General features: G+C 40.0%; 2 protein-coding genes across 3 annotated transcripts; one reads left to right on the top strand and one right to left on the bottom strand.

Annotated features, from left to right (window-relative positions):
- Window positions 1-419: 419 nt before the first annotated feature.
- On the bottom strand, window positions 420-2,730 carry LOC127299945 (uncharacterized). Its single transcript, XM_051330007.2, has 6 exons — window positions 2,603-2,730; window positions 2,076-2,366; window positions 1,769-1,967; window positions 1,480-1,684; window positions 1,072-1,233; window positions 420-971 (listed from the first exon to the last, which is right to left on the bottom strand). The coding sequence occupies exons 1-6, from the start codon at window positions 2,656-2,658 to the stop codon at window positions 937-939; spliced, it is 948 nt and encodes a 315-aa protein (XP_051185967.1). The 5' UTR covers window positions 2,659-2,730; the 3' UTR covers window positions 420-936.
- LOC127299946 (uncharacterized) lies at window positions 2,604-6,658 on the top strand. Of its 2 annotated transcripts, XM_051330008.2 has the most exons (6): window positions 2,604-2,706; window positions 3,418-3,561; window positions 3,789-4,074; window positions 4,159-4,363; window positions 4,533-4,663; window positions 6,368-6,658. In XM_051330008.2, exons 1-5 carry the CDS (start codon window positions 2,657-2,659, stop codon window positions 4,640-4,642), a joined length of 795 nt encoding a protein of 264 aa, XP_051185968.1. In that variant the 5' UTR covers window positions 2,604-2,656; the 3' UTR covers window positions 4,643-4,663; window positions 6,368-6,658. The 2 variants fall into 2 exon arrangements, 1 of the variants encoding a protein (XP_051185968.1); XR_007850804.2 differs by lacking the exon at window positions 2,604-2,706 and having other exon boundaries at window positions 3,339-3,561; window positions 3,746-4,074; window positions 6,368-6,657.
- Window positions 6,659-12,433: the final 5,775 nt, after the last annotated feature.

Here is a 12,433-nt window from a genome sequence, read left to right on the forward strand (position 1 = left end):
GACAATAATTATATGCTAACACTTGCAGACTTAAGAAACAGTGTCAAGATGAAATGTGTACCTGAGGGATTCAAAACATCACAGAGGGATTTAAAAGAAACTCATGCCCAAACAAAAACTGTCTAGTTTCTGTTATGCCAGCAAAAAATGTTAAGATCCTTGCATCTTATTTTTGCAAGATATGCTTGCTTCACAACGTACTACTTTATTTCTTCCATATATAAACAAAGTGCTATTTTTCAGTACGCTGTAATATATATAATTAGTATTAGGTACAGTATCCATAGTTTTAAATCAATGTTTTAAATAGCAGCATATAGCGTCTGTGTAGCTGATTTGGAGGGCTGCCGCTATTTGCCATATCTCCCTATTTACAAAATTTGTTTAATTGCCAGAAGCTGGAAGTTCAACTTCATTGGACCGGATGCCATTTTGAATCAACGCAGTTCGATGATTTTTCTTAATAATATTCCTTTTTGTTGATACGCCACATGTAAGTTGCATATTCATATCTAATATGAAATCAATACAACTTAGCTTGCTCAGGTAATGTCTCAGATCCTTTTTTTTCGCGCCTTGCAATAAAAAATGAGGGATAGTTTTTACAGAATTGTGAGGCTCAAAAGGATGCACACACCAAGGATATAGAGACACAACTAATCTCCTGGGATGATCATCTGTAACCTGGATGCACTGGCCTAACATCTACACCAGGCCCTCATCCAGTGCTTCCAGAGAAGCCCCGCCGAGAGCATTCTTTTCTGCTGGATCGCCGGAGAGAAGGATCACAGCGTTCCACAAGAGTGAAATTCCTCTCCAGCAAGGGGTGCAGGGGTGCCGTGGAGTGCACCCATGTGTATGTCTTCACTCTTTCTCTCTCTCATCGAGAGAATACCTAATGGATTACCAACACACACCCATCGACGTCCAGTTGATTCAGTTGACGTACATGAGCCAATGATCTTCCCACACTGTGTAAATATAAAATTAAAAGTTTAGCTACAATAAGAGGAACATCTGGTAAGATGGGCTAACTATGATGATTACATATGTTCCACAAAAAAAAAATACCTGATAATGATAACTTGTCCTCATCCTTGTCCGAATATGAATCTGATGAAGAGTAACCTATACAAATGTCATAATCCGTAGAATATCCGTCCTCGTAACCACCACTGTCAGGATGTTGTAGGCCATCCACCAATTGTTGTCTCTCGCATTGATAACAGTCACCTTACACAATTTCAAAACAAACATAAAAAAAACAATGCAATTTAATAATACTGCTAAGAATACAGTGGTTTAAATTACACAAAAGGTAATCCCAAAGTACACTACTCCCTCTGACCCATGTATTACTTGTCGTAGATTTAGTACAAGAGATTTGGATTCATACTAAATCTGCAACAATTGATAAACATTTGCAGCTACTTCTTAATACTTGCCAAGCAAATGGAAAGGGGCTTTAAGAATGCATACCACTATCACTTGCCTCCAGTGGGCAGCAGAAATAGTACTTGCCACTAGACAACTCCTTTACCTCAGCAAAATAAAGTTTTGGTGTCCAAATATCAGAATTCATAAGTTTTGTCTCGATAATGAAATTGAAGTGCTGATATATCTTGTCCTCAACATGAACGGTGGCACAATGGTAGACAAGTTCTCCGAACCTGTGCTCAGTGTCCTACAAAACCATCAGAATTAGGAACCAAACTTAACTCTATTTTTAATTGAAAACAGCAAAAATAGACAACGGGGTTATACAAACCTCAAGACTATTATTCTTAACATAATTCCTGAAAGCAAGCAAGCATTCCTCAATCTTCGGCTCCATTCCACTTTGAGGTCTCCGTCGGTACGTAAGTCTCTTTTTCGTCCTATAGTACTCCTTTGCTTCCTCATCGGATAGAAGATATCGCGCCCCAATTAAAGGGCGGGAATGGGGGGCTGGAAGAGTTCTGTTGGACCTATTTCGGATTCAGTTAATCAAGTATCAGATCATACACCACTATATAAAATGATAACCATAATAGAATAAAATGAATTACTGAAGATTTAAAAGGATAGAATATTACCAAGGACATGTGGAGCTTCCAAAACAAGTACCAGTAGTGTTGTGAGTATGGCAACCTGTTAAATAATCATCTGGGTCAGTCATATACTCCTCCCGTTTCTCTTCATCCTTCCGCGGAAGAATAAGAGCACAAACAGCAGGATGCTTGCATTCTGGACGCTCCTTATCAGAAGAACCAATACCCAACTTTCGAGAATTATCATCTTTATCAATAGAATTCGCGTCATTTTTAGTCATCTTGTCAGTCGAACAAAGATTCTCCTCATCCACCTCCAAATCCAATTGCTCGAACCTAAATTGACCATTAAAGTCTGGTTAGATTAACGTGACAATAACAAGATAAAAGCTATAATATGCATTACTCCTAGAAACTACAGGAAAGAAACCTGCGTAACATGATATTGATCATTAAACTAGTCGAATGTTTATAAGATGGAATTACCTTAAGCAGCAAAACGGCTGGATTATCAGAAACTAGAATAAGCAGACTAAACAAGGTGCACATGTCAGAATGAAAGAAAACCTTACAATTGGATCATCCAGGGGGGCGACTCCTCGCTTTCCTGCAGGCCACCGACATCCATGGCTGAATCCTTCTGGAATTCCACAGAAGATCGGGATGGCCTCGCCTGGTGAGCACCAACCTCTACTGTAGAGTTTTGTTCTGCACTTCTGCTGAGCTGCAGACATTCACTGGGCAGGAAGAGCTTCTCGCCCAACAGATCCGGCGACGTAGCACCAATTCGGTGGAGATCGAGCGATTTTATGGATCGATCGGGTAGGCGACGTACCTAGTAGGTCGGGCGGCCTCTTTAATCAATCTCTAGGTCTAGGCAAAACCGAATCTGACACGCAATCGACATCTTCACGGACTCCGACAAACTAACCGAGACAGTCACGGCCGCGATCGATCATACATGACCTCGTTCGATCGGATCGGTACAGGAGAAATAGCGCCTACTTGATCAATCGACGAAGTTACTTGATCAATCGACGAAGTTACTTGATCACGACCGACTCGGTGCTGTTGGTACGTCGCGAGATCGATCTGCTGGCCGTACGTATCTCTCTCTCTCTCTCTCTCTCTCTCTCTCTCTCTCTCTCTCTCTCTGGAAGAAACAGAAGGTGCGCTTCGATTTGTCTCCGTGCCTTCTGCCATTGATCACGCTCTGAATTCTCCCGGATATGCAAACTCATTTCAGTTTTTTGCACTGCACGCTTCGCTACCTGTCTGTTCTTTTCCATGTAGATTTTTTCCTTGGAAAAAAAAGGCTTCCTCTTTATTCAAAGATTAAGCATTTATTTTGATAGGGCCTAACAAGTGCACTTTTTATCATCTTTAGGTTAGCAGAACAGATCTCTGAGCAGAGGTTGTTGCTCACCAGGGCAATGACATCCCAATCGTCCGTGGAATTCAGGAAGGATTCGACCCTGGATGCTGGTGGCCGGCACGAAAAGGCTGAGTTATCCGGCTGGATGTCCCAATTGTAAGGATTTCTTTCATACTGACTTGTGCATCTTGTTTAGTCTTCATCTCTCGTTTCGTATAATTGAGCTGTTTTGCCGCTAAGTTAATTTCCTTTCTACCCTCCCCATCTTACAAGATTAAGTGGATCACTTTTTTATCGAATGTTCAAATAAAATGCATTGTATTGTTTTTACTTTATGTAGGTATTGCCATCTAAAATATAATCAGACTAAATGGTCTATTTAGGTTCGAAAAATTGGATTTGGAGGTGGATGAGGAGGATCTTTGTTCCACTGACGAGATGACTAACAATGGTGCGCATTCTCTTAAAAGAGATGAAAATTCGCAAAAGCAGGGACTGTTCCGCCCTTCAATTGGGGCGTGTTATCCTGCGTCCGATGACGAAGCAAAGGAGTACTATAATACGAAGAGGAGACTTACATATGGAGGAAGACCTCTAAATGAGATGGACCGGATGACTGATGAATGCTTGCTTGCTTTCAAAAACTATGCGCAGAATAGTAATCTTGAGGTCTGTATAACCCGTTGTGTATATTTGCTTCTTTCCAAGTAAAATTGGAGTTAAGTTTGGTTCCTTATTCTGATGGTTTTGTAGGACACCGAGTACAAGTTTGGAGAACTTCGCCGTCGCTGTTACAAAGTCCAGGCTCATGGCAAGATATATCAGCATTTCAATTTCACTATGCAGACAAAACTTGGAAATTCTGGTATTTGGACATCAAAACTTTATTTTGCTGAAGTGAAGGAGTTGTCTAGTGTGAAGCACTATTTCTGCTGCCCATTGGAGGCAACTGATGATGGTACGAATTCTTAACGTCCCTTTCCAATTTTCGTGAGCAAGAATTAAGGAATAACCACAAATATTGATTAGTATATTTTTGAGTTACTTGTGCAATTCAAACCAGTATATTTTCAGACAGTTTTATCAAATTGTGTTGTTTTCTAATGTTTGTTTTAAAATTGTGTAAGGTGATTGCTTTGAATGCGAGAGACAAAACATAGGTATTCTAAAACATCCTTGTAAAGGTGGTTACGAGGAAGGATATTCTGATAAATTCAACCTGTATATGGTTGACTAATCAGACTCGGATGCAGACCAGGTGACTTCCTTTGACCTGGTACAGTTAGTTTTTGTTGTTGAGCATAAATAATCATCCTAGTTTCTCGGCCCATCTCCAAAAAATGTTTCAGTACAGCTAAAAATTTAGATGTAGTTTTACAGGTAGTTTACATAGCCGTGTGGATGTGTTCCTATTTTGAATCAACTTGACGTCGGTTAATGCATGTTGGTAAACCATTTGGACTCTTGATCAGAAATGAGAAACGACACATAATAATTGAACCTAAACTAAGTTGTACTGAATTGATAGCTTATCTGAATTCATAACGTGGTTAACTCCTTAAGTTTCAGAGAGCAGTTTCAGCTTAAGATAGGTACCTGATCAAGAAAATGGGATTTTGTAGCTAAAATCTTTCTACCTAGAAATTCTAAAAATCCTCAAGCTGCATTGGTTCGAAGTTTCAAACAGGGCATCGTTCAGAAATTTGCAGTTTCAGGAAATCAGCACAGAGAGACAGAATAGCTAACATAGATAAGATTGGCGCATACCCAAGGAAAGAAACTTTATTTTTAAAGTATAAGTAGAATATTGCATTTTCAATCAATTGTATTTCCGAAAAAGCCCCTTACCAATGAAAAAAAAACTTCAAGCTACTTCTATTTGTAATTGTTAACACAAGAACTAGTTGAACTGCTGAGATGATTTAGAAAAGTATTGTTAGTCCATTACGATTTTCACAATCCATAAACAATATGTGCAAGAAAGTACATTCTAAGGTACACATTCAGCTTGATACTGTTTCTAGAATCTTTAAGTGTTAGCATGTTTTAAGTTAGTCCTAATAATTTGAAAGTGCACATTTGGGTCCTAAAGTACAGTGAGTCAATGCTGGTCCTAAGTCGACCGACTCAGGTTTGACTGGCACGCATAGTAGGTACTGAAAAAGACATACTATACTTGAATAACCACATCCAGAATATCATATCAATTTGGTGATCGTATAGACTAAACTTGCCTTCAGGTTTTGTTCTAAGCAACCTCAACAAGTTCCGTGTTCAGTGTTTCAATGTTTGGCCTACATGACATTCTCATAGGCTCTAGCTATCCCTTTAATTATGTTTGCAGTACTGACCATGCTGAAACAGTGTGATCTGTGAGTTATGGGTGGTTCTCTGGTGGATAGTTTGAAAAGTCAGAGCTTTGATACTTCCTCTTGATATGATATAATCATTATCTAACCTGTTATGAAGATCGGATAATTGTCAAAATACCATTGCAAAAGCATAATTTTGAAAAATGCCCAACCTACCATCAAGATGGAAAATGCCAAGACTAGATAATTAAAGTGTTCAAAAAGTAAGCTCTGATGTGAGTACTGAAGAATGAAGTATGAACCTGAAAGTTTTGGGTTAGTCAATGATGTACAAAAGAAAACAAGGGATGAGGGCGAAAAACAACAGTTAGTGTGTACAACTGTGGCTTTTTATTTTAGATAACATAATTAGAGACACTTTTAACCCAAATTTCTTAGGTTCCCATATCATCCCACAATGTTGATCTAGGGAACAAAAAAAAGAGTACTTATGCCAATGGTTTTGCAAAAAAAAAAATCTTATGGCAGTTATATTTCTATGCTTAGCTGCTAACCTAAGTCTTTTGTCATATATGAATAATCTGCTTTATCATATCATTTCGTGTCGTGTCTCAGACGCTTATAACAGTGCCTTCATTTTTTATCTGCAGCTATCTGATGATGGACAAATTGGGAAGTCTGCAAGAAGGTGGTGAATCTAGCAAGTCGTTCGGTCCGGTGTGTCGAGTTCAGTTGACGTGCAGCATGTACTATATAGTTTTTTTGTTTGTACATTATATCTATAGATTAGACAGCTATCTGAACTGATTTATTACTAGCGAACATATCATACTCCCAAGTCTCGTAAGAGTTTATTCTCCAGGCCTTGTATTTTTAACCAGTGAGCTTATGTTAGGGCTTTGTTACAATCTTTTTCTAGTCTAGAGGTACTGAAAGAATTTACTTTGCTGACCGTTTATTTTAAACCAGTGCATAAAGTTACAACAAGGTCGTCACACGCATAAGAAGAGTGGTCTTCCCTTAAAATTAACATTACAAGAAAGGAACCATATGTTTGGATCTTCCCAAAACCTGGATAATAATAATATTATGTTTGCATTCTCCGGTGATAGAATGCAAAAGTGAAGATAACAATTTTTTCATGAAATCTGTGGAAAAAAGTTCTCTTTTTTGTATGACTTAGTGAAATGGTTTCATATAGCTGGTACGTCTTACGCGTTATTTTTGTTTTAAAAACTCTAGAACTATGGAAAACTAGTTGGTTGCTTGTGTGTTGCCATGATCCATTAAGTTTTCTGTAGCAGCACATGCTGGCTGCCGAACATAAAATGCATGTATATAGTTAAAGAAGATAGCCATGCAGTATCCCCGTAAACATTGTAGTTTTCAATTCACCTAATTCAATGTCAAATGTATAGAAAGCAAGGACACAACTAATTATCTCTAGATAACTAAGATATGCTTCATTGACATGCTTAAGTATTCCCGTGTGAAAAATATATCAATGCTATTAAATCTGTTTTGCTTTTTGTTGAAAAATGCTTTTATCTTGAATCTTGTGAGGCACCCATAGATGGTACTATTGCCAACACTCGTGATAGTTCTATTTTATTCTTGAATTCTCGCTGCTTTACTTTAGAGGAGAATTATATTTATATTGAGGACCATCGTGTGGGTTGTATTCAACATGTTCTTACGTTGCTTCTAGTACCAGTTTTATTGTTAAGTTGGATTCTAATTATTCAATTATTTTGAGAGAATGTTTGTGAAAGGACACGGATGTCGCTAGGGGGGTGAATAGGCGGTTTAAAACTTTTACGAGATGGGCTTAACAAATGCGGAATAAAACTAGCGTTTACTTTGCCAAGCCCAAAGCCTATGTATTATGGTTCACCAATGTGCACCAACAACTTATGCTAAGCAATACAAGCAACTATGTGATAGCAAGATATATAACTTCAAGCACGAAGGCTATCACAAAGTAAAGTGCATAAGTAAAGAGCTCGGGTATAGAGATAACCGAAGCACGCGGAAGATGATGATTTAACCCGAAGTTCACACTCTTGTGAGTGCTAATCTCCGTTGGAGAGGTGCGATGGCTTAGCTCTCCCGAACGCCACAAATGGCCTCACCTTGAGGTGTGGTTGCTCGATGCACACCAACGCCACAAAGTCTTCACCCCAAGATGCGGGAGTCACATATATTATGGATCTAACCCTAGGGAGACAAAGCTCAAAGTCATGTTTAAGCCATATCTTGTCTAAAGAGCAGGGGTGGGTGACCTAGGCACTTATATAGGTTTACAGGGCGACTCGGGTCGAAGAGGTACAAGCGAGACCGACCCAGTAAGGTCCGGTCGAGTCGGACCCGTGCGATCCGATCAGGGGGCCGGTTGGACCGGGCCTGGGGCCGGCCCATCCGGTCCAAACCGTATGCTGGGCCGGGCAGTGACCGGGTGGGGCTACCCGAGCCCCAGAACTGCTTCCGTTTGGCGTCAGCGTGTGATCCGGATTCGACCGGCCGGATCCGGTCTGCCGCTCGGTCAACCGGACCTATGACCGGCCGGATCCGGCCTGCCGCCCGGTCAACCGGATCTATGACCAAGAAGCAATAGGGATATGCAAAGTATGCAAAGGATTGAGCTCCCTAAGACGATGTGATCAAGTTACCCAACCGAAAGCCCCTCTTGATAGTGCGGCTATCTATTCTATAATCCGGTCTCCCATCAACCACCTTGAGACCGGTGATACGTCTCAAACGTATCTATAATTTCTTATGTTCCATGCTACTTTATTGATGATACTCACATGTTTTATACATACTTTATGTCATATTTATACATTTTCCGGCACTAACCTATTAACAAGATGCCGAAGAGCCAGTTGTTGTTTTCTGCTTTTTTTGGTTTCAGAAATCCTACAAAGGAAATATTCTCGGAATTGGACGAAATCTACGCCCAGGGTCTTATTTTTCCACGAAACTTCCAGAAGACCGAAAGGGAAACGAAGTGGGGCGACGAGGCGCCGACACGACAGGGCGGCGCGGCCCAGCCCTTGGCCGCGCGGCCCTGGCGTGTGGGGCCCTCGCATCGCCCCTAAACCTACCCTTCCGCCTACTTAAAGCTTTCGTCGCGAATACCCCAGTACCGAGAGCCACGACACGGAAAACCTTCCAGAGACGCCGCCACCGCTAATCCCATCTCGGGGGATTCAGTAGATCGCCTCCGGCACCCTGCCGGAGAGGGGAATCATCTCCCGGAGGACTCTTCATCGCCATGATCGCCTCCGGAGTGATGTGTGAGTAGTTCACCCCTGGAATATGGGTCCATAGCAGTAGCTAGATGGTTGTCTTCTCCTCATGTGCTATCATTGTTCGATCTTGTGAGCTGCCTAACATGATCAAGATCGTCTATTTGTAATGCTACATGTTGCGTTTGTTGGGATCCGATGAATATGGAATACTATGTTATGTTGATTATCAATCTATCATCTATGTGTTGTTTATGATCTTGCATGCTCTCCGTTGCTAGTAGAGGCTCTGGCCAAGTCGTTACTTGTAACTCCAAGAGGGAGTATTTATGCTCGATAGTGGGTTCATGCCTCCATTAAATCTGGGACAGTGACAGAAAGTTCTAAGGTTGTGGATGTGCTGTTGCCACTAGGGATAAAACATCAATGCTATGTCTAAGGATATTTGTGTTGATTACATTACGCACCATACTTATTCAATTGTCTGTTGTTTGCAACTTAATACTGGAGGGGTGCGGATGCTAACCCGAAGGTGGACTTTTTAGGCATAGATGCATGCTGGATAGCGGTCTATGTACTTTGTCGTAATGCCCAATTGAATTTCACACTACTCATCATAATATGTATGTGCATTGTCACGCCATCTTCATTTGTCAATTGCCCAACTGTAATTTGTTCACCCAACATGCTATTTCTTATTGGAGAGACACCACTAGTGAACTGTGGACCCCGGTCCATTCTTTTACATCGAATACAATCTACTGCAATACTTGTTCTTACTATTCTCTGCAAACATCATCATACACACTATACATCTAATCCTTTGTTACAGCAAGCCGGTGAGATTGACAACCTCACTGTCACGTTGGGGCAAAGTATTTTGGTTGTGTTGTGCAGGTTCCACGTTGGCGCCGGAATCCCTGGTGTTGCGCCGCACTACACTCCGCCACCATCAACCTTCAACGTGCTTTTTGACTCCTACTGGTTCGATAAACCTTGGTTTCTTACTGAGGGAAACTTACTGCTGTACGCATCACACCTTCCACTTGGGGTTCCCAACGGATGCGTGTTGTACGCGTATCAAGGCTAAATTTCTGGCGCCGTTGCCGGGGACCTGAAGAAAAGTTACACCACAAAGATTTCTAACTCCCACGTCAACTACACGCCAGCAAGTAAATTTCTGGCGTCATTGCCGGGGAGATCAAGACACGCTGCAAGGGGAGTCTCCACTTCCAATCTCTTTACTTTGTTTTTGTCTTGCTTTACTTTATTTTATTTACTGCTTTGTTTGCTGCATTATATCAAAATACAAAAAAAAATAGTTACTTGCTTTACTTCATTTACTATCTTGTTTGCGTTCTCCATATTAAAAACACAAAAAAAATTAGTTACTTGCATTTATTTTATCTAATTTGTTTTATTTACTATTGCTAAAATGAGTAATCCTGAAGTTGAAGTTCGTTCGTTTAAGCAACAAGGGGGAGAATGTTTAAAAGATGCTTGGTATAGAATTAGTGATGCTCATAATAGGTGCACTAAGAAACATTCCACCACTATCCTACTCAGGAATTTTTATGTTGGTATCTCTAGCTGAAATAGGTATGTTCTTGATTGTCTCGCGGGAGGTAATTTCCTAGGCACTCCTGCTTTAGAAGCTAGTTGCATTATTGAGAGTCTATTTGGAATACCACCTGTTAATGAAGTTAAAATTGAAATCTCTCTTGAAGATGTCATGAAAAAGTTGGAGACCATAGAGCAAAATCTTCCAAGTATTGAGACTAAATTGGGAGTATTACTTAATAGCACTGATAAACTTGATAAATCTCTAGGTGGAATTAATGAGAGAATTGCCATCTTAGAAGCTTGTGCTATTCATGATAATCAAACCCATAGGATTAGTGAACTTGAAGAAGCTATGGGAACATTGGGTTCAACTTTTTCTTCTCTTAAGTTTAAGGAGAAAGCTTATGTGGGTAAGGAGCAAAAGTTCATGTATGTCTCTAAGGTGCCTAAACCAAAAAACTATTATAGGCCTAAAATTGACAAAGCCCTTAACACCACTATAGATAATGGAGCATCTAAGATACCTATTGTGACAAGTTGTGAAAATTATAATGTTGATGCTTCATCTCTTGATAATACTTGATACACACTTTCTGCGCCTAGCTGAAAGGTGTTAAAGAAAAGCGCTTATGGGATACAACCCATAATTTTACTTCTGCACTTTTGTTTTATATTTGAGTCTTGGAAGTTGTTACTACTGTAGCAACCTCTCCTTATCTTTATTTTGTTGCATTGTTGTGCCAAGTAAAGTCTTTGATAGTAAGGTTCATACTAGATTTGGATTACTGCGCAGAAACAGATTTCTTGCTGTCACGAATTTGAGTAGTATTCTCTGTAGGTAACTCAGAAAAATCTGCCAATTTAATTACGTGAGTAATCCTCAGATATGTACGCAACTTTCATTCAATTTGAGCATTTTCATTTGAGCTAGTCGGGTGCCCCTGAAAAATTCGTCTTTACGGACTGTTCTGTTTTGACAGATTCTGCCTTTTATTTCGCATTGCCTGTTTTGCTATGTTTGATGGATTTCTTTATTCCATTAACTTTCAGTAGCTTTGTGCAATGTCCAGAAGTGTTAAGAATGATTATGTCACCTCTGAACATGTGAATTTTTGATTATGCACTAACCCTCTAATGAGTTTGTTTCGAGTTTGGTGTGGAGGAAGTTTTCAAGGATCAAGAGAGGAGGATGATACAATAGGATCAAGGAGAGTGAAAGCTCTAAGCTTGGGGATGCCCCCGTGGTTCATCCCTGCATATTTCAAGAAGACTCAAGCATCTAAGCTTGGGGATGCCCAAGGCATCCCCTTCTTCATCGACAAAATTATCAGGTTCCTCTAGTGAAACTATATTTTTATTCCATCACATCTTATGTGCTTTACTTGGAGTCTGTATGTTTTTGTTTTATTTTGTTTGAATAAAATTGGATCCTAGAATTCATTGTGTGGGAGAGAGACACGCTCCGCTGTTGCATATGAACACATATGTTCTTAGCTTTATTCTTAATGTTCATGGCGAAGGTTGAAACTGCTTCGTTAATTGTTATATGGTTGGAAACAGAAAATGCTACATGTGGTAATTGGTATAATGTCTTGAATAATTTGATACTTGGCAATTGTGGTGCTCATATGGATCATGTTTAAGCTCTTGCATCATATACTTTGCACCTATTAGTGAAGAAATACATAGAGCTTGCTAAAATTTGGTTTGCATGATTGGTCTCTTTAAAGTCTAGATATTTTCTGGTAAGGGTTTGAACAACAAGGAAGACAGTGAAGAGTCTTATAATGCTTGCAATATGTTCTTATGTAAGCTTTGTTGTACCGGTTCATACTTGTGTTTGCTTCAAACAACCTTGCTAGCCTAAGCCTTGTATTGAGAGGGATTACTTCTCATGCATCCAAA

The sequence above is a fragment of the Lolium perenne genome, chromosome 5 (genome assembly GCF_019359855.2).
Source record: "Lolium perenne isolate Kyuss_39 chromosome 5, Kyuss_2.0, whole genome shotgun sequence".
In the NCBI taxonomy this organism is placed as follows: Eukaryota; Viridiplantae; Streptophyta; class Magnoliopsida; order Poales; family Poaceae; genus Lolium; species Lolium perenne.

What these genes read in the sequence shown, in the direction of transcription:
- LOC127299945 (XM_051330007.2), bottom strand. Translation starts at nt 2,658, where the DNA reads ATGGATGTCGGTGGCCTGCAGGAAAGCGAGGAGTCGCCCCCCTGGATG. An exon ending in GGAAGCTCCACATGTCCTTG is followed by an intron (nt 1,968 to 2,075) that starts GTAATATTCTAT and finishes AATCCGAAATAG; the next exon opens with GTCCAACAGAACTCTTCCAG. An exon ending in GGACAAGTTATCATTATCAG is followed by an intron (nt 972 to 1,071) that starts GTATTTTTTTTT and finishes ATATTTACACAG; the next exon opens with TGTGGGAAGATCATTGGCTC.
- LOC127299946 (XM_051330008.2), top strand. Translation starts at nt 2,657, where the DNA reads ATGGCTGAATCCTTCTGGAATTCCACAGAAGATCGGGATGGCCTCGCC. An exon ending in GATCGGGATGGCCTCGCCTG is followed by an intron (nt 2,707 to 3,417) that starts GTGAGCACCAAC and finishes TATCATCTTTAG; the next exon opens with GTTAGCAGAACAGATCTCTG. An exon ending in CGCAGAATAGTAATCTTGAG is followed by an intron (nt 4,075 to 4,158) that starts GTCTGTATAACC and finishes ATGGTTTTGTAG; the next exon opens with GACACCGAGTACAAGTTTGG.